The sequence below is a fragment of the Macadamia integrifolia genome, unplaced genomic scaffold (assembly GCF_013358625.1).
Source record: "Macadamia integrifolia cultivar HAES 741 unplaced genomic scaffold, SCU_Mint_v3 scaffold1734, whole genome shotgun sequence".
Lineage (NCBI taxonomy): Eukaryota > Viridiplantae > Streptophyta > Magnoliopsida > Proteales > Proteaceae > Macadamia > Macadamia integrifolia.
Genome location: NW_024868329.1, coordinates 33,995 through 60,152, shown reverse-complemented (window position 1 = coordinate 60,152; position 26,158 = coordinate 33,995). Strand labels below are relative to the sequence as shown.

Here is a 26,158-nt window from a genome sequence, read left to right as displayed (position 1 = left end):
TGACGTACTATCGTGAGCACCTCTCCCCTCCGGCGTACGATAGTGAGCACCTCTCAAGGTAACACCTAGGTGATGCCTTGACATCTATGAACTTAGGTTGTGAAGCCATCCAATGGCAGCTATTGGGGGCTAGATGTTTGATTAATTTGTGATTACTTGTAAATGCTAGTTTGGTCGATATTGGTATGGGCATCAGATGTAGTTCAGAGATAATGGTTGCAGAGTGGGGTGGGGTTGGGGAAGAGAATTGGTTTTCTTGAGCTTTTTCTCTCTTTGAATGCTGATGAATGAAATCAGTCAGCTCTGGGAAGGGGCGATAGATAGTAGTACTACATATTCACATTCCTGCACACACTCTCTCTCTCTCTCTCTCTCTCTCTCTCTCTCTCTGTGTGTGTGTGTGTGTGTGTCCTTCAAGTTCTACTATTACAGCATTCTTGGCTTCTCGCCTTCTCGGATTGATACATAGCTGAGATAAAAATGGCCTCTTGTACGATACGCAAGTAGAATTAGGTTTTGAGGGACATTTCAGTCCTATTATCTTAGCTAAAATGATCTACAAGATGATCCCCAAATACATATATGCAACTTAGGCATCCTCTCTGTGAACAGTTGAAGCTACAACTATGGAAGCATCTGTTGCACCTAATATATGATAAAGACAAAGGGAAAAAGAAAAAGAAAAATGGAGAGACGAAAACGATGAGAAGAAACACGAGTAAAAGAAATGGAAAGACTTATTTAGAGTCAAGTGAGAGAGAGAGGGAGATACTATGAGTGGCTTCTTTCTGAAATTCTAGCATCCAAGACACAAATTAAATATAGATTGTACATGAAGAATAACAAGGAACAGTACTCTGCGTTTGTGAAAGTTTTCACGGTCGCTCGCCGGAGGGGAGAGGTGCTCACTATCGTACATCGGAGGGGAGCGGTGCTCAAGGTAGTTGCAAGTTTGTCTTCTCAGTTTGGGTATCACTTGGTCATATGACTGAGATAGTGTGAGTTTAGAAGAAGGGAAAGGGAGGGTAATATTGTCCACTCACAACAGCCGGGGGTGTTTTGGGCATTTTGGAAAAAAAACTAACAAACATTCTATCACTTAATAGGATTTGCAAACGGCAGGGACTAATTTAAAATTGTTTGAATTTTCAGGAAGTGTCTTTGGTGTTTCGAAAAATCCATGGGATAGCATTGAAAGTTTAGGGGGTGACAATGCAATTTTCTCTAAATAAAAAGAAAAGCTATGTCTCCCAAGCGATGAATGGATGGTGCAACTCCAGTGATTGATGTAAGGAGTCGCCGCTCTCTCTTGGTTGGGGATCTCCTCTTTAGTGGTTTCCCACAGCTTGGCCGCTCCCTCTCTAAACCTCAGGATCACTCGTGGCTTCTTCAAGTTCAGTACTTCTCCACTATTTAGTCCTATAGTCCAATAATGGACTGTAATCTTGCAGTCCTGTAAATATAGCTCATGTAATTCCAATCTAATGTTCAAAAAAAAAAAAAAGTTCTCTATCCAATGGTTCTGATTAGCTACATGTTCACAGTTATATGCATTATCAGTCATTGTCCAAAATTCATTTTTTGTCTACAAGGTTGTGGTTGAAAATATTTTTGAGTGATTAATATGAATATTTAGTTTTACATAAAAATAATTACAAAAAAAAAAATCTAAGTTCAAATTAATTGAATCAACCAAACTCAACCACCCAAGTCTTGTCTAGTTCTAAGCATCGATAGCAACATTTTGTATAAATCCATTAATCTTATCTTAGTAGGATAAAAACTTCTACAAAACTGCTTTTAAATTAAATCAAAACCCAATGAAGAGGGATTTACCTCCAATTCAAAAATGATTTAATATATTAAGTGCATATTCTCAATGTAAAGATTTACTATAGAAATAATTCATTGTTCATTATATTGGTTATACCTTATAAATTTTGGAAAAATAAGGATTTATGTGATAATTATTCATTCCATCTAGCTGTTAGTTTTATTGATTTTTACATCTATATCAACTAGCTAGTAGATAAAGATGGCAGTTGCATGCATCTTCTCTAGTGGTTTCGTTTTGAGTTTCTCTACACTGTGTCCACTTGGTCATTCTTATCTTATTGCCTTGCAATGTCTTATTTATTATATTAGGCTCGGGTAGGCCAGGTCCAGTCATATCAGCGTTGGATAGGCAAAAAGGGCAAGGAACTTACCTTGTTGTCAAGCCTAAAGTCATTAACTGAAGACACTTTTGGCACTTAATGGGGTCCTTGTGATGACATGGACGGGTCTTGTGAGCTGTTGAGAGAGACCAGTTGACAAATATCTTGTCCTTAGCATTAGAATTGCATACTGTTCAGTGTTCACAGACATGCATCTCATGACAGGATAAGATGCCTCTGTTCTTGTCTCTTTCTCTATCATTGGAAGATTAAACCTATAGGGTTGCTAGCCTAATGCCCTCAATTCATCATCACTTGAGTCGGCTGGTTGTGGGTTCGAGTCTCGGCATGTCTTACTATCACCTATTGGTCTTGCGGAAGTCTCGTTTGCCGTTAGGGGACATGAGAAAAAAAATAATTCTCAGTTCTTTTTCTCTCTTGCAGTCATTCTGCAAGACTGTCAAGAACCATTTCATGAGTTTCTAACAAACATGAGCTCCAAGGTGTGAGACCCATCGTTTAGTAATAATTATCAAACATTAATGTTTAGTTGCTTCGGCAGAGAATATATTAGAAGAAAAAACATAATAAGACAAATAATCATGATGACATAATGATGGATTCATTTGTTATCTTTTTTATTTTTTTCTTGGCATCTAAACATAACCTTAGTCTTAGAATAAGAGGGAAAAGAAAACGATTAAGTGAGTCTATTTGGTTTTTTTTTTTTTTTTGGTAATATATTTGGTTCTTGACTAGACTTCAGATTTGTTATGATGACTTGTTTGATTAATAGTTGCTATTTAATTTGAAAGTCCCTATCAATCTATTGTTTTTTTACCTATTAATTTTGTTTGAGCTTTCTTCTTTCTACTTAGTTGAGTTCATGTCAGATTGCATTTTCAAATTTTTAAACATTTGGATAGTTATGCACATGATTCATGCCTTCTAGATCATTTTAGCAAAAACCATATAAATACATGAGAAAATGATTTATGCGGGGGAGTGTGGAGGGCACATGGTAGTGGAGGCAAATGATCCCCCGCTCCAATTGAATACAAATTATGACCCCTTGCCTGATGATTTTGCACACTTTTTTATTGGCGCTTACACACATGCAGAGGCCTCGATTCCCCATAATAAATATTTTCCCTAAATATATATTAAAATATCAGATATTTTTTCACCCACGCCTAACAAAGAATATGGACATAAATAAAATCAAATAATATTCAGTCTTATCCCAACCAATGGGTTATTTTATTATAAGAAAAAAAAAAAAATCTCCATTTGTTACCCCCAGCCTTCTTCTTACAAATTATTAAAAACTCAAATATTCTTAAAATCCACAAATAGGGATAAATATTTTATAAATTAACCATCTTACTTAGACTTATACAATACACATATACATAATCGCATATTTGTATTTCCCACACCATATTCATCAAATACATAAAAAGATCACTCAATGATCCCATCCCATCGCCCCCAACATTAAAAATCCTAAACATTAACTTGAATCTTCCATGGGACGTTTTGTTACTCATCAAACCCATACCCAAAAACAAATGAAAATGGAAATTATGAATGATAAGAAGAATAAGAAGAAGAATAGAAGGAGGTAGATCTAAAATACGTTCCCTCTTCCATTTCCATAATACCCACATCGGAAACTTCATATTGGAATCCTCATATTTACAATCAAAAGAAGGGTAAGAAATCACTGCCTGGTCCAGGCCACCATCAGTACGAGATCAATGAGAGTATCCAATGCAACATCAATGTGATTGATGAGATTTTTTATTTTACGAGAGATATGCAATGAATTCCCGTGCCTTGTGTCAGAGGAAGGAAGCCACACATCTAGGCAGCATTCTTTTTTATGGTTGTGTACGCTCAAAATGACCACTCTAGGCCACGTTGGATGCCTCGATGCACGTTCTCATTGGCCTCCAGACTGGGGTAGTAGCCACACGACTAGATAGCATTCTCTCTCCCACAGAATAGGAAAAAGAAAACATAGAACTTGAAGAAAAAGAAGAGTAAGATTGAAGGGCTCCTCCATGATCAAGAAACAAAGATACCGTATCTGTCATTATTGGTATTGATGTTATTCATCAAACAGAATCTGGTAGGCTTGTTGGGCTGGAAATTCCTTCTCCTTTGAGGATTATGATTGGAAGGTTTGATGATTTGAAGAAGGAAAGCCTTAAGTAGATTAGCCTTAGCAATCATCTTCAACGATTCCGGTCGATTTGCAGAACTCGACTGAACATGATTATGATGATGATGGACAGCAGATCCTCCTCGGTTTGAGAGCTTCCTTTGGGTATTGCGATGTAGAGTACAGCGGAAGGAGCCAGGATGTGTCGTTGGAGAGCAGAGGCAGGATCGAGTTGCTCCATTAATATGAAATTTTGAGTTATTGGGAGCTGGGCTTCTTGATGCCATGGATGTTCAACCTCTTCTCCTCTTCTCCTCTTCTCCTCTTCTCCTCTTCTCTTCTCTCTGGTTTTTTAATGTTGGGGCTGGATTTGGTTAACAACTCCAATGATGGACAGGGAAGTTGCGTGTTTTTATAACTACTTCCTCTTGGTGCAAAGTTCATTGATACCCCCAACTTTTAAATATTATCACTTAATAATTATGTTCTTGCGAGTGGACCCAGTGAGTCATTGGGTTTTTGGGTAATTAGTACTTAGTAGTATGACCCGGTTTCTCTTTATATGTGGTGAAGAAAGAATCTCTTCATCCACATTAGCAGACTCTAATTTTGGATTGAATCAATAGGGGGTGAGAATTAATGATCATTATCAAACTCTAATTTTGGATTGAATCAATAGGGGGTGAGAATTAATGATCATTATCAAACTCTAATTTTGGATTGAATCAATAGGGGGTGGGAATTAATGATGAATTTAAAGACCAAACATAGTATCACATCATCGGTGGTGGAGAGATTTTCTCCTTAACCTACCTAAGTCAAGGATTCAAAAATTCACAATCAAAATCGAATGATCGAATCAGATCAGAAACTAAGTTTAGGTCTGACTAGGATCGATTCAGGCTAATTCCTAATTAATCGGCTTGATATTCTATGCCAATCTGAATGGAAATCAGTTGGACTCGTTCTGGATCCCCATTTTATGTTTTTGAACCTTATGCCCCTAGGTGAAGGGTAACTTAATCTTTGTATATCTACTATTAATCACCAAAAAAAATTTTTTTTGAGATGTGTAATTTTCTATTATATTCATTTAGGCAAAAGCTAACGATCTGAACTAAAAAAATTTAGGAAAATATTTTTGTTATTAACAAGTGGAATGACAATTTCAATCTCTCGATCTCTATGAAATAGAATGGATTGACATGTCAATTTTTTTAAACTAAACTCAATCATGAGTGATGTACACTTTTGTGCAAGATGAATATTTTTGTATCCGGCAATTTACAAACAAAATTGATAGTTGGGCCAGTGGCATAGTTGTTCTACCAATTAGAAGAGTGATGTACAATTTCAATTATGGAATATCTCGGAAATGATATAAAAAGATGAATTGTCAAAGCTCAGCTCAGATTCAATAATTACTCTCACATCTATTTTCATATATATATTCATGAACTCATTTATTAATCTTGAATCTTTTTTTTCATGTCAATTAGACTAAAACTTTAACATGTAAATGAGAGATTTTAAGATTTACCAATTCATAAAATTTAGAAGACGTCCATCCATTAATTTTAAGTTTTAACCGTGATTTATCCATTAAAACATTTATTATTATTATTATTATTATTAAATTTGTTTTGACATGTGCTCAACTCTGACTGAATGAGCAAAAGACCTTAATTTCATGTTATGTGTCTACAAAATTTCCACTTTCGTCATATAATATCAATATCTAGAATATGCACAGACCAGAAAAACCATTCTCATTCTATATATAAAAAATAAAAATAAAAATTGAATTCCTTCTTTTAAGGGTATAAAAAACAGAATATTGGAAATGGACAAAAGAGAAAAGTAATTGTTGTACTCAAAATAGAGATCCAAGTGTTCGGTAGGAATATATTCAAATCCTTCTTTCGGTTTATTTCCAACGGCAAAACGTGGGGCTGAGTCAGGCGGCGGCCCCCTGTCCTTTGGTTTTTTTTTATCTCACTTTAGAATTTTAAAACTAGTGCTTACATGACCCCACTAAACAGAATCTCTCTTTCTCTCTCTCTCTCTCTCTCTCATAGCTGGTAACACGTGGGATGGAGCCAAACACATGTGGGCCCTTTCATGGATCTCTCTGACACAAACTTTGAATTTGGACGTCACAATCTTACCCAACTCAAACACGTCAAAAACCCATGCCCACCTCTCTCTCTCTCTCTCTCTAGTTGCAGGTTGTCTTCTTGTACAGGGGGAGGGGTTACCGGGCGAGGGCGGTTGATTAGAAGTGATTAGTTTAATTGCAAATTGGGCAACTGGCACGTGTTCAGTAAGTTAGATTTATGTAAAATCTTATATGAAAACCCTTTGGATAATTGTATGTGACAGGTGATGATGTGTCGATATTCCTCCCTCACATGTAAGGCCCACTAGGGACTCTCAGACTCTTAATAGGAATTAGGCCAAAAGCATTATCAAAGTTGAGTTGATGATGATGGTTTGGATTGAAGAGGGCCCACCACCAACAGTGTCTCAATCATTAATCATTAAATAGGATTGAATTCTTTTGTCGCGTAACAGGATGAGCAAGGAAAATAATCCTCTGTTTTTCTCATCCCAATTTTTCTTTGTTTTGCCACCTGCAGAATGCGACACATGGACAACTTTAAGATCAACGCACCGGATGTAATAATTCTCACCCAATCTTGACCGTTAGTCTCCTTATTATCCATGTGTCGCGTTCTGCAGATAGCAAAACAAGGAAAAACATGGATGGAAAAAACAGAGGATTTTGATCATGTTTAATGTGTATTCAACAGCCATAAACGTTGGATATACATCAGACGCCTTCTACATTATAGAGAATTCAAATTGGATTCAAGTATTATACTTATAATGAAGTGAACAATCTCTAAACTCAAGTGGTTAGTACAATTGGTGAGTAATGAACTTGATACAAATAGTAAACTCTCTTGATAATTATTTATTTATTTTGAAAATCTTGATAATTCTCTTTTAAGTGCTTGAAAAATTATAAATTACTATCGTTACGTGAAATCTGAATTATACTGCGTAGTATCATCTCTTCAGCCTAATTCCCCAAATCATTAAGAAACCTAATTTCATAAATCAAACCTCTTCCTAAAAGAGAAAAAAAAAATCATGGGAACTTGAGTTCTCACAAGTCACAATTCAATGGATGAGAATTTTGTCAAAGAAGGAATCCATTTGATGGTCTATATATTGTAACATGCGAAAGAAAGAGTTATATGGTGAATTTGTATAAATTGATCATGTGCTAAATTTTGATGCCAGTTTCAATCAAATATTTTTCATGTATTGACATTTTCTCTTATATGGAATAACATTCTCTGTGGGAGGAACGCAGTCTCTACCATAATCTCTCTCGCATCCCCCATGTAAAATGATCTATACAAGCAAAATAGAGGGAGACCATGAGGGATGCTGGTGGAGGCTACCCCTCTCCCACAGAGAACACCCTCCTCCCATTTCTTATATATTCATTGATCAATTTTTTTTTTAAGAAATTTCATTTTTCAAAAGAATTTAAGAGGTTTATTTTGTCACTTAACCAACCACGCAGCATTTTATTAGGGTTTATCCTTGCCTGATGAGGATTGAATGGAACAGCTCTTAAAAAGGATCAACAACTCTAATTCTGTGATATCATCAATCCCCTTCAATCAACTTGGCCAAGTCTGGTTGAACTGGGAGTGGAGCATTTTCTGTTTTGCATTCTTGCCTGACTGCTCTCCCCTTGGGGCATAAAATGAAAACATGCCGGTCCAGGTCAAATTTGGAACGATCGCGTCGAATGTTGGCCCAATTTAGATACAGACCCAGATTTTGGCTTCATGGTAGGAGGCTTCAATAAATTTTTTGCTTGAAGATAAAAATAAAGGCATAACCACCAGACTAGAAATCCATCTAATCCATGACTCCAATTGATAATACATGTGAGGAGTGGTTAGCAAATGTCCAATACCCCTCAGATTGTCATCCTAGCAACTCCAGATTTCTCAAGTCTAAAACAAATAAGAGTATCCAAGCCCAGGGTTCCCCTTCCACCACCCTTTATTTTTTTTCTTTTCTGAAACTCATTTAATCTGGGACTAGAAACAGATGATATTTTGTCTGATCATGTGCCCTTTATTAAATTGGTACTATAAATAATATGCTTGAGGTGTGCTAGCATTATGACAGACACCATGTGGGTCCCACAACGTTAGACCGCAGGAACAGCAGCCAGTCATAAAACAAGGGTGGGCCCCCAATTTAAAAGAAGAGAGAGAGAGAGAGAGCCGCCCACCTGATTGAATCTTCTCCATAGTAGTTATCACAATAATATAGGGACCCCCATAGAAACTTTAACTTGAAAGGTAGTAAAGTTGACTCAGCCAAGAAGAAAGAAAAGACCAGCAATGAATCTATGAGTGTGCAAATTCCTACCTTCCACGTCTTGCTGAGCTGCTATACATAAACTATTCTTCCAAGATAATGGAGGCTTGATGCTTCAGTAGCTGACCTTTAGAAGTGTTGAAGTAGTTGAGAAGTGCTCATTGTGCATAGAAGGCCAAAACGTGCTAGAATGCAACTTTGAAAATTTCTTAATTGGATCAAACAGCTGTAGCCATCAGAGGTAATCTCCTCCTTTATAGTATAGAAGACGGTGAAGAGAAATGAAGGGAAGATGAATGCAATTCCCTTCTCAACTCCATTGTCTTCTTGGTTTATATAGGATGATTCTTAGGGACCAATGGAGAAAAAATGCATAAATGCATAAATGCAATAAAGGCAGGGAGAAAGTGAAGTATATAATGGACCACAAAGAGCAAAATATGCCCCTTTTAAAACAAATATAAATACATGTAACACAAACACACCAAACCCAGGGAGAAATTTCACAAAATATGCACAAATGTCACCAACCACCATGTATACACATAGGCTGAAATTGATATTGTTGTATGAAGAAAACTCATAACTGACTTGAAAGAGATTACCTAAACTAGAATTTTCTGTCATGGGCCTTAGGTTCTGCACCATAAGCTGCATCGTACTGTTTGGTGTATACACGGTGTCGCCTCTCTCGAGCATAGAGTACCCAAAAGATCAAAGATAGCATCACTGCGGCCGACACCATCACCAATCCTACATAGACCCATTTACTGTATCGCCGTAGTCCAGGGCAATAGTCCATATTGATCTCTGTGAATGTATCTCGCACAAAGGTGCAATCTTCCAGCTGAACTAGAAATGGAGCATAGCGATACAGCCCATAGCTCACATTCACTGCAGCTGCCATTTGGTTATACATGCTGGGGGTCATGCGGCCCACTGTTGTACAAGTCCCATTTGCTGATACCTCACAGACATAGTTCCTCCAAACCTGCATGAAACAATATGATTTAGCAGTTTGTTCCACCATGGCTTTGTTTGGAGTATAGGTCGTAGGTGTTAGCTCAGTACCTGTGTTGCATTGTTGAATTCCACTTCACCAGCTACACATTGCCTATCCATCAAGTTGGGGAAAAATGGGTTGCAGAGGAGAGGCATCAAGGGACCAGATTGATTGTAATATAAAGGTGTAAAGTTTGGAGGGAAGTTTCTGTTTGAGACATTTGCAATGACCTGGTCCACCAAATTGACCAATTGGAAAGTAACTTGCTTGGTTTGTGTCAAGGTTGCATTTGCCGTTGCATTGTCCACACAGGGGAGAATATCATCCAGAGCCGTATGGGCAGTTGGGTTTTGGACCCATTCGTTCATTGCAACACACGAGTCTCCAACAACACTAGTACATGAGAAAAAAGGATTAGAAATCCATTTATTACCAAATTTGGACCGAAAATTACTACAGCCAAATGTTTTAGCTTCCCACCCCCATGGAAAAAAGAAAAAGGCAAATAAAATTAGAAACAGATGAAATCATAAACAAGTCCTGTCCTGCTCAAAGAGGTAGATTTTCGCCAAGAGGAACTTAACTATAGATTAAAATCACCAGCACAAAATTTCCCCAAGGTGGAACATATATTTAGATTAATATCAGAAATGGCAGAATTGCATAGTAAATTGACAAAGTATTCCAGTTGGATTCCAAGGGTCCATAATCTCTGGTAAGATGCTTCTGGGTTTCTTTTTCACATTTATTGTGTTATGTTCGTCTTGACTAAATATAGCATTCAGATGAGTTTAATCTTTTGAAACATGAACTTTTGTTGGAGTGGTGATTATAAACATCAATATTAGTTTGTGCATGCTCTTTTCCATGTATATGATATCAAATTCACAAAATATTTCAGTGCTCATGTTTGGATGAGTCCCTGATTCACATATTACAAGCTCCCTGACTCAAGCCCCTCAACTCATGTCTGTGCCCATTCAACACTTAACCACAACTGCATCACTACAGCTGGCCTGAATTGGTATTTTTACCTTCAAATTTACGTGGAAGAACGAAAAATTTTTCCTTTCAAACATTACAAGATCAGAACCATAAATTCCTATGATAAGTGTAATCACCAAAAGTGAATAATCAGAACTCAATATCATGCAATCCAGAAGAACCCACATGAAAGCACCAAAATGCATGCAATTTTATCTGAAACACATCTCATACAGCTGGGGCTTCAAATTAAGTGGATAGAGAAGACTCCAGTCTTTGTTTTAGAATCTTTTGGAATTTTCTTTGTTTTAGAATATTCTTAATTTGGATTATAAGTAGACTAGTTAAAAGACAGAAAAATAGGGCTGAAAAAGAGTTAAAATGTGCACGAGCAGATCCAATATTTTATCACTTAATATTTTTCTAATACCCCCCCCCCAGAAAAAAAAAATGAAATAACTAAATAAATAAAATCCAGGAGCAGAACATGAAAATTGCTGCATGGCCTACTTTTGTCACTCACATTTTTCTAATACCAAAAAACCTGTAATGTGCATATCAAAACAAAGAACATTCTAAAACAAGGTTTGAACAGAAAAGCATGTAAAATACAAGTAGAACAAACTTCATAGATAAAATAGGTTAAAATAGTGTATATATAAATATATCTTGGGCGTAGAGATCGCTGTAAGCTCACACGCGCGCGCACACACACACGCACACACACGCACGCACACGCACACACACGCACACGCACACGCACACGCACACACACTCACTCACTCCATCTAAATGGCACCTCTATAGGTGTATTAAAAAATTTTAACTTTCTCTTGATTGCCTTTTGACTTATTCCCAGAAGTTCTTTTAAGTAGGATACAATTAGCTTAGCTAGCGTTCCGGGAGAATGACGTCATTTAGTGAGTTCATAACAATCTCTGTAAAGCAAGGGGCAAAGCTTCTACGACTGCTTTCCCCTCATGTAGTCGTATAGCATAGCTCTTTCTTTCCCGGGTCTCCTTTCAAAGGCCTTTCTAAGGAAGTTGAGTGTCACATGCCAATGTTAGACTTGAGCGGGCTCATGTCGTTTGAATGCCCCTCCATAAGTCCTCATCAGACTGACGGAGGAAGCATTTAGATAAAGAGCGACATTAAGCCAACCCATTTTCTTCTTCGCCCTAAAGAACCACTTGGTAAACAGGTAAACCGCAATGCAGCGTTCCTTAGTTAAACAACCAAAAGCCAGCAGGTGGACTTTATTGATAAGCCCAACTACTCGGTGAAAGACTTACAAGTCTTTCTGCCACGAGCGCAGGCTTTGGCTATGCTTGGCGAGATCTCATCTACCGGGCAAAAAAGATCTCCTACTACATACCGGATTGAGATGACCACAGGTTGCTTAGGAGGTTCTATTTCAATGACGCCATCATTTAATAACTTTTGGATCTGATCTTTAAGAACCCAACAATCTTCTATTGGATGACTAAAAACCCAATGGAATTAGCAGTATTTGGGAAATGGTTTAAGTAGTTCAGCTCTTCCTCTTCCAAACCACCAATGCTCTTATGAAAGGGATCTTAAGTCTCCTCCTCTCTGACCCCTGTCTAAGGCCGATCAAGATGAGGTCCCCTTTAGATAAAACCCCCAATGCCTAACTATTATCTAAACCGCAATAGAAGAGAATAAAAGTACCTGGAATTAAAAATACCTCTATCCAAGTGCCAAAAGTCAAAATGTGGGGGCACGTTATCCCGTTTATATAGGGTGGCCTACGATCAGCTTTTCTTGCTACTGATCTACAACCACCCTTATCGGAGCACTTGCCGTAGGTTTTAGTAAACTTCGGTACGATTGTAGGACGTTAGAACTCATAAGGCACTGACAGGTAGTGACGTACTATTAAAAACCGCTCGTTGGTCTTTTCAACCGTATCATCGACCACGACCTAGAGCAGCTCGACCACTGGGAAAGACTGGTCGTAGAGCAGCTCGACCACCGAGAGACTGGTCGTGAGCAGCTCAACCACCGAGAGAGACTGGTCGTAGAGCAGCTCGACCGCCGAGAGAGATTGGTCGTAGAGCAACTCGACTGCAGGCTGATTGTAAATCAGCAGAAAGAAAAGGTAGCTCAAATCCAGATTCCTCTTGATGTCGAAACACCCTACTACTCGAAATCCGAAGAAAGAGCCCAGAAGATCAGAGTAGAGTATTGCCTATCATAGGTCAGGGGGAGATAGGTCAAGGGAAGACTAAGGAAGTCTTTCATTTAGTTGTTCGAGAAGAGACGGAATAGACCATCGCCAATAAAGGTTGAATCTACCATCGCCTACCAGCTCATTCAATCTCTCCCACTCCCAGGGTTTAGCCCCCGAATGGAGGGAGAAGGGCAAAGCATTAGGGATAGCATTGAACTAGCGCCTAAAATATCAAGCGCCACGTTTAGCTCGATTAGTACACCTGCTACTGATTTAGATTCCATTGTCGGGTTCGTTTCAAAAGTGAAAACAAAAATGAAGTCAATTTTTCATAGGTATTGCCCGTTTATCCGTTCCATTGGTATCTTTTAAGTAGGGTAAACAAAAGTTTTCAAAATAATTTGAAAGTGACTTGCCATTCTATAATTCTCAAGAACTGTCATCGTATCGTATGCATTTTGAGTACCATATATAAAATAATAGAATTTACCCTTATTGAAAGAAGTGTTATGGGACTCTACTGATGTAGGTAAGAGTCCCCAATACTTTATGTTGGCTATGGTTCAATTCTATGGACCTAGGCCTTTTATTTTTGGTTTAACAATGTAATAGGCTTCTTTAAGGATTTAAGGCGGTATATGGAATTAAGATTCTAACTAGGATTGTGTGGGTCCCATCTGTTTTTAAGTAAGTTAAAACTCTGGGTATCAAAGCACCAGTTAGGCAGAATAGATAGATGGCCAATAGAGTTGTGCTGGACGGTGTCAAAAAGAGCAGACCTTTAGTTCAGCAGTCAACAGATGAGTCAGTTGGTTTGGAAGGACAGAGGCACAAACAGAGTTAAAAACAGTTGGAAGTGATTGAGCAGAAAGATAGACAGAGCAAGAGAGCTTCTGGTAAGAAGCAGATGCAAAAGACTAAGGCAATAGGTCAACCTGTTTGGAGAGAGAGACACAGAGGTGTGTATAGCTGTACTTACTACTCCATTACCACCCAAGTTGGGTATGGGAGTGGGCACACCTCCCACGCACTAGGTGCACTAAGTGCATAGGAGCCAGAAACTCACTAGAGATTTATTAGTGCCCCTAGCAGGACTCAAATAATGGCAGCGGAATTCCTACAGTAGTGCTTGGATTAGAGGCATCAGTTGACACACAGTGCAGTTTCCTTGAGTATTTGCATTTTTATGGAGCAATCATCAGATGTATAGTTCAGTGACAATTAGAGAACAAAGTAGTTGAGGATGTCAGTGATGGTCAGACGTATGCAGCTGTAAGTATGGCAGCCAACAATCAACTTTTGTATGCATCAGAGGTTCAGTTGGTATCTTTCTCTGTGGCAGTTGTCAGAGTGGAGTTCTTCAATGATTATGGTGATTGTCTGACTTGGACAGAGTCAGATGCTTCAGCACTAATGACAAAGGGAGTGATATGTTGTTTTGTGCAGATGCAGAGATATATGACAAGCAGTTTGTGTACTGCAGTTGGTTGTTGATGGTGTATATCCACTTGAGATAACACTTGTCTTGATAATCAATGTTGGGTGCACGTGCGGTCAGTTGAGCAATTGAGTTTTTAACTTATAGGACAGGGAAGATGCATACGGAAACTCCTATGTAGTTTGATCTCTCACATTTGTAAGATTAGAAAGATGTGTATGGGCACTCCTATAGATGCTTATATCCCATAGTGGGAGAGATCACTCTAGAGAGAAATATTGCAGTTTTTTGGTACTGAAGCTAAAGAGAGTGTTCTTACATGTAGTGGAGGAACACCAATTAAGCAAAGAGATATTCCAGTTAGGGAAGAGTTCTCAAGCTGAAGTGCTCAGGTTAAGGGTATTGTTTTGAGAATACCTTTTTCTCAAGTTGCAAGACTTGAGGCTATCAAAATGTTCTTGGCTTTGGAGGTGTACAATGATTTCAAGATCTACTAGATTTATGTGAAGTCTGCAATTGTTAGTCATAATAGTGTGGTAGGTGCTTATGTGGATGGCAGGGAAGACCACAAATGGATGTGAATTCCATTTGGGAAATATTTTGGTAACTTGGTATAGTTAGAAACAAGAACTCAGTGTCACTTTCCATTACAGAGGCCAAGTACATAGCGACAACATCATGCTGTACACAAGTGTTATGAATGAAGCAGATGTTGAAGGATCAGAGGGTTCAAGTGGAGCAAGCAGTGCGCAGATAGATATCTTCACTGAACCACTTCCCAAAAAGCAAGCTAGGTTCTTTAGAAGCTGGGAGTGGTTATTGTTCCCAAGCACTAGGTGCACAGGAAAAGTGGGAGCATGTTGCTTGTTGACACTACCACCATATGTGACCTAGGGGGAGAGTCCATTTGCCTTATTTTTTGTTAAAGGGGAGAGAGTTTTCTCATCAGAGCATTGGAGCATATAGAGCTTATTTTGTGGTGAGAAGATTGCCAACAACTCCAAAGGGGGAGATTGTTGTATTCTGGTTGTCCTTGTTAGCAACCTCGACCACATGACAGTGATGGCGTGACCAGCTGTGATGAGGTGGAAATGATGATGTGGCAATGTACAATCTCTCCGAAAAGATGGCTATAGTGTGTGATGGTGTTTGAGTGCTTTGGTTCAACATTGGTAGGTGGTGCAGATTTTGGGTGTGATATTGGTAACTTTGACCTATTTTCACTCGAGGGCATTTTCAGCATTGAAGATGACTTTTTTGGTGTCAACTCCTAAATGTAACCCTACGAGCATAACAAATTCTTTCCAATGCACCCGGATTTGTCCCATTTCGATATCGGATGAAGAAGTTACAGCTCCTGCAATGTTCAGGGAAACTTTCATCATTTTATATGGCAAGACTATTGATGGATTGTTCCAGAAGTTTGTAGAGATTCGAGTCGTCGTCCGACATATAAGAGAGTTATGGAGTTTTCCATGAAATCGATCTGGAATTTCCAAAATTTTATTTTGGAAATAGCTCTTGGGTTGGTCAAAGGATTTTTAGTATGTTTTTTTGTGGAATGGAGATTGGAGGGCCTCTACGGAAACATTGAAGATTTAGTTAAAAGATTCAAGGGGGAGTTTTGTAAGCTAATATTAGCTTAGAGGGGCCCTGTGCAATTCTTTGAAAGTCAAAAACCCCTCACAATAACCTCCAAAAGGCGCAAGGGCTTTGTTGCAATTTTTAAAATTTTGAAAATTCGAATTTCAAATGAACGGACATGATTTAATCCTGCCTTTTTGCCTTTCCGTTCCAACAGCTGTAAGTCGTGCCATTGCTCTGCACGCCGATTGCATAGCCTACGCCACGCAATAAGATTTCAAATGGGCCTCTCACTGGCTGAACTTCAAATGGCCATAACTTCCTCATTTTAACTCCGATTTGGGTGATTCAAGTTGGAGAATTTTCATCTACACAAGCTCTACACACCTATAGGAAGAAAACGAGCAAGGGAATTGGTCTAATGCCTCCCTTAAAAGGCTTGTGAAGTTGCTAGAAGCTAAGGTAGCAGCCTACATTGGTGGTAGCCAAGAATAAAGGAGAGAAAAGAGAAGAAGACCATGGCTCTAGTGAGAGAAGCTTTCCCCTTGCTTGCATGGGTTCCCATTGCCCATCTATGTTTCTATCAAGGTAAATGCCCTTCATTAATGGTGTGATTTAAATTCTGTTGGGGTTTTAAGTTGTGGTATTGAATGGATGCCAAAAAGAAAGAAAAATTGAGAGAAGATGTTTAGGATTTGAGAATTTTTATGCATTGGAGTACAAGAAGACAAATGGTGGTAAGGTTTATGTGCTCCATTAAAGCAAGCTCAAGGAGGTAATTGTGTCATAATGATACTCCACTGAAAGCAAAGGCAAGGAGAAAAGAAATAAGGAAAAAGAAAAAGATAGGGAAAAAGAGAAGAAATGTGTGTGCCATTCTAGGAACTAATGTGAGTTTCTACAAAAAAAGCAAAAGAAAGAAAAGAAAGGAGAGATGCAAGTGTGGAAATTGAAGAAGAAAGTGGTTGAAATGCTTTGATGCATTCAACCCTACTCACCTATCTTCCTTGGCACTCATAGGCTACATTGAAGCCACTTTGAGGTGTTAGTGAAATCCATTGTTAACAAAGTGTTTTCTCTACAAGAAAGTAGAGGGGAAGAAGAAAAGAAAAGAGAAGGAAGAGGGAGGAAGGAAAGGGAAGAAAGAAAAGAAAGGAAAAAGAGAGGAAAGCAAGGTAGAGAGTGACTGGGAAAACCACTAATGCCGAGGGGGTTCCAATTCATTACCAATTTTGGGTTGCAACCGTTTTTGGAAGTTGCAACGAACTCAAGGCATCCAGAACCCTTAACCTAGAACCCAGAACATAGATCCCTTAAACAAAACCCCAGAAGTCTAAAAGCAAAACCAGCATCTTTTTCCATAGTTGGCAAAGATATCGTCAGTGGATCTCCCAAAAGGAACAGGCTACAAGTGAAGATAGGTTAGACAGAGACGACAACCAAGCTAGGGTGGTGGCATTAAGATTGCTATAGGTAGATATAATTTTGAGATAAAGCAAACCTCAAGGACCATAAATTACTGAAAGATAAACATGACTCTGGAAAGGCAACACACTGTAATTAGAGGAAAGCAAAGCATCCATGGAAAACTAAAGTGCAGTCCAAGAAGATTATTCACCACATGATTCTTTTAAATATTACTGCTCTTAATGGTTTAAGAGTAAATGACGTTGCCAATGGGTAGGATCAAATGACGTTGCCAATGGGTAGGATCAGGCACAGTAATGTCCTTTCCCATATTCTCCACATAATGGTGATGGTCTTTACCCCTAACCTGTAAAGTATAGGTAAAAAAATTCCATTTCCGGCAAGCAAAGCCTTCAAAATAAGTACGCAACCAATTTAATCAAACAGACTATATTCCTTACCCTTATGTTCCCCATTAAGTTGTAATAGTACGAAAAAAACATTGTTATCCTTCAATTAGGGTTGGGTAAGTCAAGTAAAAGAAAAAACCTGTTGACAGCACTAGAAGTAAACAAGCTGTTGATATCTTGCTTCACTGAGTCATAGTGACACAAGACATCAAGTTTCACGATGTTCTGTGCAATAAGACTAACGCAAAGAGGATGTTAATTTAATTATTTAAGTCATGTCATGAATTAGTTTCGGTGTTGAAATATGTTGGTCAATGATGACGTGGCCAGAGATGATGATGTGGCTATATACGGTCACTATGTTGTCATGATGGTGCTCAAAGGCATGTCACACATTGCATGTGTGAAGTGGAAGCAGCATGTGAAGGACTCTTAATTTAAAATGAAAAATCATTGGTTTATATAATGGCAGCATGTTTGAGGGCATTTTCAAAAATCTGGATGAAATATTTAGAAAGAGACATGTATATGTAAATTGTAGATCTTTGAACCATGAATCTAACGCAATTGAAATCGCATCAATAAGATATTGGAGTAGAAAGTTACGACATGTTCTTCAAACCAATGTGTAAGCTAAAAAAGGCAATGGATTATACATTAGTTGGGTTTAATCCCATTTTTGAGATCCATGTAGTACATATGGGCTGAAGGTATAAACATGAGAAATGTAGTGCTTTGAGTCTACTATCAGTAGAAAAAAGAATTGAGTCAATCAAAGTTCGAACGAGAGAGATATGATCATTTCCGTACGGTTGCTCTAAAACAGAGCCAACCGGATTTCTTATGATGGGTTCAGTTCACAACTTTTAGTCAAATTTTGAGCTATTTTAAAAAATAATTAGAGGAATGATATTTCTGCAAAAATTGTAGATATTTGAGTCTACTTTCAGAAGAAATAAGAATCAGTTCATTGGAGTTATATATAAAAATCATGTCTCCCACACTAAGGTAAAAAGAGATATGATCATTTTTGTATGGTTGCTCTAAAACAGAGCCAACCGGGTTTCTTATGATGCGTTCAATTCACAACTTTTAGTCAAATTTTGAGCTATTTTAAAAGATAATTAGAGAAATGATATTTCTGCAAAAATTGTAGATATTTGAGTCTACTTTCAGAAGAAACAAGAATTAGTTCATTGGAGTTATATATAAAAATCATGTCTCCCACACTGAGGTACTAAAACAGGGCCAACCGGGTTTCTTATGATGGGTTAAGTTCACAAATTTTAGTCAAATTTTGTGCTATTTTAAAAGATAATTAGAGGAATGATATTTCTGCAAAAATTATAGATATTTGAGTCTACTTTCAGAAGAAACAAGAATCATTTCATTGGAGTTATATATAAAAATCATCTCTCCCACACTGAGGTAAAGTCAATCTGTCACAGTAGATTCCAGTCTAAACCGGGTGGTTAAACCATACACGATTTTAGAGCTTTTATTGGATCTTCTTAAATGGATTTTAGGGATTTCTTTCATAACTTCTTGAAGAACAAAAAAACGATAAACCCCTAGAAGAGAAAAGAGGAAGAAAAAAAAGAGAAGAGGCCAAGTGTTTTTGTGCTTTCATGCCCAAATCTTGAGAAAACCCCTTGTTTGAAGATTTTTTTTGTATTGAATGCTTGAGTACCATCGCCACCAAGCTTGAGAAGCCATTAAAGACCACATTGACGGTTGGACTTTGGAGAGGGATGTTGGAGTTAGTTAAAGACAAGGAAGCACCTTATGCGTGATAGAAAAAGAAAAAAAGGAGAAGACAAAGAAGAGGGACCACAATCTTCTACTCTTGAAGGTTCAAGATTATCCATCAAGTTCATTACGGACAAAGAAGGTCCTTGTGTGTGATAGAAGAAGAAGAAAGAAGAAAAAAAAAGATGGTCCACAATCTTCTACTCTTGAAGGTTCAAGATTAGCCATCAAAAAGGGAAAGTAGAAGATTCCAATATATCTGGGAATCTCAGAGAAGCTCTCCATCCCTTGCTAGTCAAGGAAGGTAATTTCTGCTCATCGACTCCTATTTTATATGATCTAGGTTGTTAAAATTGCATAACCTACAGTATTGATTGTAAGGAGAGGGACTTGTACTCATATTTCTCATCATATACATTGTAAGGGAATGAAACCCTAGCCTGAGTACTATCTCATGTTGAAGCAGTTGTCACAGCACCTGGACTATCGTAACAGTCACAAGCTAGTTGAGTACTGAGAAAAATATGAAATTTAGAAAAGGTATTGCTCCGTGGAGTAGGCAATGAGCCGAACCACCTATATCTTGTGTCATTTGTGTATGCTTTTATATTGGAGTGCATGGATTGTGAATGCATGCAGGATGGGTATGGCTTTCTGCTAGAACTAGCCACTGATTGGTGCAAGGTGGGCAAACATATGATTTTGTATGTTGAACAGAATACAGGGTAGCTTCAAACAGACATCTGCGGGAAGGATTTTATTGACATTGTTCACCCCCACCCACTCAATGTCAACTTGGGATTAACAAAATCTTTGCTTTTGTAAACTTCTAATTTCTCTTACTTTTGTTGACAAAAGTATTTTTCTGGGTCATTCATGATCTTCTTGATGCAGTATCTAGGCACCAATGTCAATGCCAAGAGAAAAAGAATAGCTTGCAGTTTCAGGAATTCCTGAATTCCTAATTTCTATAGGAATCCTGGTCTCATGAAGAATCCTATACCTAGTCTTCTATGGAGTTCTATTTAAGTGGATTTTTGCTTCAGCTTCTTTCCTATTCTTATTATTTTTATGTGTCCTAGTTCAAGTTGGATTAGGAACCTATGAGTTCAGTCTTGTCACGAATTGAATTCTTTCATTATGTCATGTCCTAGTTGGTTTAGGAGCTCCAAACACAGCTGGAGGTTTTTGAGACAGTTTTGGAGTTCTTTTATTGGTCAATTAGGTAACTAGTTTGATTATTAGTTGGTTTAGTCTATTTATAGTCATGTTAGGAGTCATATTTTCAGAATCTTTAAATACTTATGTAACCAGTCATTAAGACACGAAGTGAATGAAAATTGGTTTTTGCCTTTTGGTTCCGTGAGATTCAAAACTCTTTACTGCAGTGGTGATCAGTAGAAGCCCTGGTAGGATTCCAAAGAAGGATTTGTGGGATTCCAAGTTTGAGTTTAGTGGGATGCCAACTCATAGGATCAGGTGGGATTTTCTGATTCTTACTCTCTATTCCCGTTTCTCTTCTCTATCAATCATACAGATTAAACACTTGACCAGATTAGTATCTAGATCAGACCTCCTGATTTTCTGTTATTCGCTCTCTTCAAAATCTTGTTTCGGTTCCTATCTCCAGCAATTTTGATTTTTTTTTCTCAGGGATTTCTGAGTTCCTAAGCTTTAGGTAATTTGGAGCCCCATTAGCTCTATTCTGTTTGGAACTATTATAGTTTTGATTGGTTACTTTAAGAACCTAAATAGAAGTCAATAATATAGGTTGTTTAAAAGTTACAAGGCAACACCTCGTAAGATAAGGTTTTTGGAAGGAACAGCTTAAAAAAGGTGGGGGTGGGGAAATTACCTATAAAAACATTGCAACTTCTCTTTATTTCACATATTTCATTAGGAAAAGCTTACTTTTTTGTGCAAAATTGCTTTCGTGCATGGTATGTGATTGATCCATTGTATCTCATGGTTCAAGGGGAGCTAGTATTGATACTAAAATGTAACTTGTTTCTGCCAACTCTCCTTACTCTTTATGCAAATTTCAGTTTTTGTCTCATAACTTTCTTTTCTATTATTATCCATTGATCCTTTTTTTTTTCAAGGGACACGTAGGCCCCAAGAAGAGTTGGTATAGTTTTGATAATGCAGTACCAGAACCTGTAGACCATGTTTGATAATTTCCCCACCAAGCTCCACCAAATAGCTTGTGTGTAACCCTTTTTCCCTTATGAATTTTCTACTAGTTGTGGAACATGACGCATAGAGCAGTGTAAAGTATAAATGGTCAACTGCAAGTTTGTTTTGTTATCATTTCAGGGAGGGTATAGCCAGGCATACCCTCAAAAAAGGGGTGAAAATGGTGAAATCAGCTTCATAATTTTTCCAATATTTATGAAGAAAACCACATGAACGAAACAAAAGTAAAGAGTAAACATATGGTCCGTTGGGAACATAGCTGTCATGGCATCTAGGTGACCCAAAAGGTTGGAGGAGGCATAGATTCAAGGCGACACCAACAACGCTCTTGGACACCTAGGAGATACCTTGACACCTTTAATTAGGAAAATAATGAAGAGCATTGTTGTTAAGGTGTTGCCTAGGAGTCCTGAAGGCTTTGTTGGAAGGGCGCCTTCGTCACCTCAGCGACGCCTTGATGCCTTGCTGGTGTCAGCTTCATTTTTCCCTTCAATGCCTAGAATCTCCTAGACATCGTGACAAATATGCGGAAGAGTTACAACAGACCCCTCAACTCTCAACAGGTTGATTACATGTCTTTAGTATGTCATATGAGGGCCAGAAACTGAACCGGCATTTGAGAAATTCACTACGACAATCAAACTTGATTGGAAACTGTAAACTGTAAATAAAATCATATAACAACATGACCATCTACATAGGAAAGCTGCAATTTTTATTTTAATATCTCAACAAAAACGACAGTTCAAGGCTACACACAAGCAAATTGAGCTCTATATAAAAAATAATAAATGTATGCATGCATTTAATCTAGTCTAATTAATGAAACTTACTTATGGAGCAGTAGAAATACGCCACACAAAATAAATGTGCCTGCTACAAGAATCCACCCAATAATCACCAAGCTGCAACCATCATTGTAAAAGCATCCAATAAGAAAATATTGAAACAGATACACCAGCCAGCCAGATTGGATGGTGTAAAAAAAGGGAAAGATAAGAAATAAGTAAGGGGTTTCTGAATAAATATCACTCACATGTACACAAGAAACTGCATGCCAAGAACAGAAAATACTGCACCAGGTAATCAAACTTGAAACATTACAAGCAACACAAAAAAAAAAATCTATATATTGAATAATTAAATATCCAATCAGGTCATTGAAAAGATGAATAGGCTTACAGAAGCCAAGGAATGCCACCACCATCATCACAGCAGCAATTACAATAAGAATCAATCTCCTGCAGTACACAATGAGATCATTTGATACCAGAATACAGCATAAACAGCATCTAAAGCATAGAAATAAAGACTTGAATTATTTCTTTACACGTCATCCACCACTTGTTGTATTTTATCTGCATTTTGAGAGGTACGCTGAGAAAGAGTGTTAGCAGAAGAATTAATCATGGCGTCAACTTGATCGATCTTGGTTTGGAGACTAGAGGGCAGAAAAACATTGTCCACCCCAATCTGCTTTGCCGAGGAAAGATAGTCTGAAACATTCCTAAGTTTATTCACAGTCATATTTGCTTGCATCACAACATAATCCAACGTATCCGTTGTACTTGCATGAAATTTCCCCTGGCCAGTGTACAGAACTACAGATCCAATGCTGAAAACCATGGAATGAAACACAGATGGAGCAAAGTGTCACATAAGATGATTGAAATCAAGCATAAAATAGGAATTAAAGAATCCAAAATAGAAGAGGAACATACATTGCAGCAATGGTGAAGAGAACAAGAAATATAAGGGAAAGAGCATAAGCAGTTCGGGAATAGCCATAGCGTGGTCGCTGACAACAGAAATAATAGAGACAGATGCAGGACAAGCATAGCCCAAAGGCAACGAACCATATTACGCCAATGAGGAACAGAGGAGCAGCAGTAAAACCTACAGACTGAATTCAAAAGAAAATTTTAGCGATGTTCAGATACTAAAATAAAAAAACAACTGAAATACAGACCAATCAAAGTTGAAACCTTTCACAGCCCATAAACATCAGAAGCTCGCTAAAATTATGCAAAACAGCCATCATGAAAATTTACAGCCCAGAAAAGGGCAAAAAAAAAAATAAAAAAAAATTGCAAAACCCAAATGAGAGAATTTCATTATTCCAAAGCCATCAGGGAATCCATAAAAACAAAAACAAAAACAAAAACAAAACGAAATTGCAAAACCCAAATGAGAAAATTGCTTCATAATTTCAGAAGCTAATAGTCCATCAGAAACAAGCAAGCACAACACAGTTAATTTCTTGATTGTAGAAATTGAGTACCCATTCAGGAAACAGCAAGAAAATTCGTATAAGATAATTGATTTGGTACTTGAGAAACTCACAGCCCAGTAATGTGTATTACTGATATTCCATCCTCCAGTATAACGCTTGTACCCACTGAGAGGGTCCCTCCTATATGTTCTTTGCGCAGCCAGTATAAGAACAGATGAGTTGGTCGTCCCATTTCCCTGAATAAGAGACCTCCTCGTCCCCAAAGGAATCAACCCAACTGATACCTCTTCATCAATTACCCCTGCAAGAAGGATTTCAGGAAGAAAAAAAAGTGCCCATTTCAGAAAAAAAACCCATCTCCCTTTAAAAAAAACCAAAAAAAATGTGCTAAAGTGGAAACCAAGGAAATTCATGAACTAACAACAAGGTATAAAGACGATACAAGAACTAGCGAAAGAGCACCTGAAACAGTTCTTTCCCGAAGAATGTCAGGGTGATCAGAAACTCTATCAGGAGAGAATGAGAAGACGGTTGTTGAAACGAAGAGAAGGGTAAGTAGAAAAAAAAGAGCCCGAAATCTTAAACATGACATAATGCTTCTCCCCCTATCACGTTCTTCCCGTTTCTTTTCTGATCTGTAACTTCTTCACCTGCTTCTGTAACTTCTTCTGTTCGTTGGATAAGGTTTCTGTCGTCGGAAAGCTTCAGTTTTTAAGAAACATTTGAGAGAGAGAGAGGAGTGATTTCTACGGTATAATTAGCAGGGAAGTTATAAATGTCATGAATGATTTTTTTTTTCTTTTTCTTTTTTTCTTTTTTAACATGCTATGAGTGAAGCTTGCCATTTTGAAATTGCGTGGGGCCCTATGGATTTTTTGGATTTTGTATTTCGAAAGTTACCCCTGGATTTTGAGAACGCGATTGATATTTGATAAGTCGAAATGACCGAACTACCCTTCTTGTTCTGTCTGGCAAGGTGAAATATCTCAACAACTACACGCATAACACACGTATCCAAAGTAGGGCCCTTTAAAAGTACCCTTCTCAGTTTTCCCCGACAAGATTATGTATCTGATGTCTGGTGTTCTATGACTCCAATGATTCTACTTTGAGTGGACACGATGGAGTAGTACCAAACTAAAGATATGATCTTGGTATTAAGCTGCTGCACACCATTGGATCTGGATTTATATTAATGTAGTACTAGATCCGACGGTATAAAAATCATATGGTCAGGGATCATGCCTCTTCAACGTATAGATGTAATGATGTTTGGATGGATAAAACAATCGAGTCACACTATGATAAGGGGTAGATTTGTCAATTTTTCTGCCGACTACCATGACAAGGTCGTGGTAGTATTAATTCCCGTGACTGTGAAAAGACGACGAATGGGTAAAAATGGTAAGAAGTGTTTGGCAAGACATTTGGGGTGGGGTCCACAATTAGGGTGGGGTCAGAAATGGCGAAAATAATAAGAAAAGGGTAGTGGTGGGTTACTACTTTGCACTTATCCACACACTTCGGAACACAGCCGCGTCTCGTGTGTCGTGTCTCGAATTGTGGGTTTTTCATTTTTAGGTTTGGGTCCCACTTTAACAGGTACCAGATTTCTAAGTGGCAGAGACAGTCTTTGGCAGTCTTTGCAGTCTTTTTTACGAAACAGAAGCGACGCGTGTCTAATGTGTATCGTGCGGCGAGACGGCATTTGGCTTTTTCAAAATTTAAAATTCAAAAATTCAGAATTGCTTTTACCGACTGAAGTATTCTTCAGAGTCTGAATTTCTTCATACATTGACCAAGTTGGGCTGAGGTCGGGTAATGTCGGACTGAAGTTGACACCCATTTTGATTTTGAATTGGTGTCGATCTTTCAGCCATCGGTGTCTCTAGCCATATGAATCATCTAATTCGAGAGATTAAATACAAATTTCTTGAGCCATATGATGAGGACCAAGACAAGACGAGACATGGTAAGAGAAGGGGAATAATCTTTACTCAAGACTTCTAGCTCGGATCCGGATCCTCCCCATTGAGGTTATCGTCCATAAAGTGCTCATAGGTACTTGACCGGTTGACACATGTCTATAAAAGAGCTGTTACTCTCCAAAAAATCAACCATGAGATCTTGTGAAAATCATACAGGACTCTTCTCATTTGGATTTTATCTTCTTCTACCCAAAACACAGAGAACAGCGGGGGTTCTTGGTAAGATCAGAAATTCA

At 38.0% G+C, this 26,158-nt stretch overlaps 1 protein-coding gene across 1 annotated transcript; it reads right to left on the bottom strand.

Moving 5' to 3' along the window:
* Positions 1-9,097: 9,097 nt before the first annotated feature.
* On the bottom strand, positions 9,098-24,694 carry LOC122064724. The gene is made up of 9 exons (XM_042628482.1): positions 24,397-24,694; positions 24,045-24,235; positions 23,423-23,604; positions 23,032-23,316; positions 22,884-22,942; positions 22,738-22,774; positions 22,535-22,606; positions 9,808-10,132; positions 9,098-9,727 (listed from the first exon to the last, which is right to left on the bottom strand). The coding sequence occupies exons 1-9, from the start codon at positions 24,524-24,526 to the stop codon at positions 9,347-9,349; spliced, it is 1,662 nt and encodes a 553-aa protein (XP_042484416.1). The 5' UTR covers positions 24,527-24,694; the 3' UTR covers positions 9,098-9,346.
* Between the last annotated feature and the right edge of the window lie 1,464 nt (positions 24,695-26,158).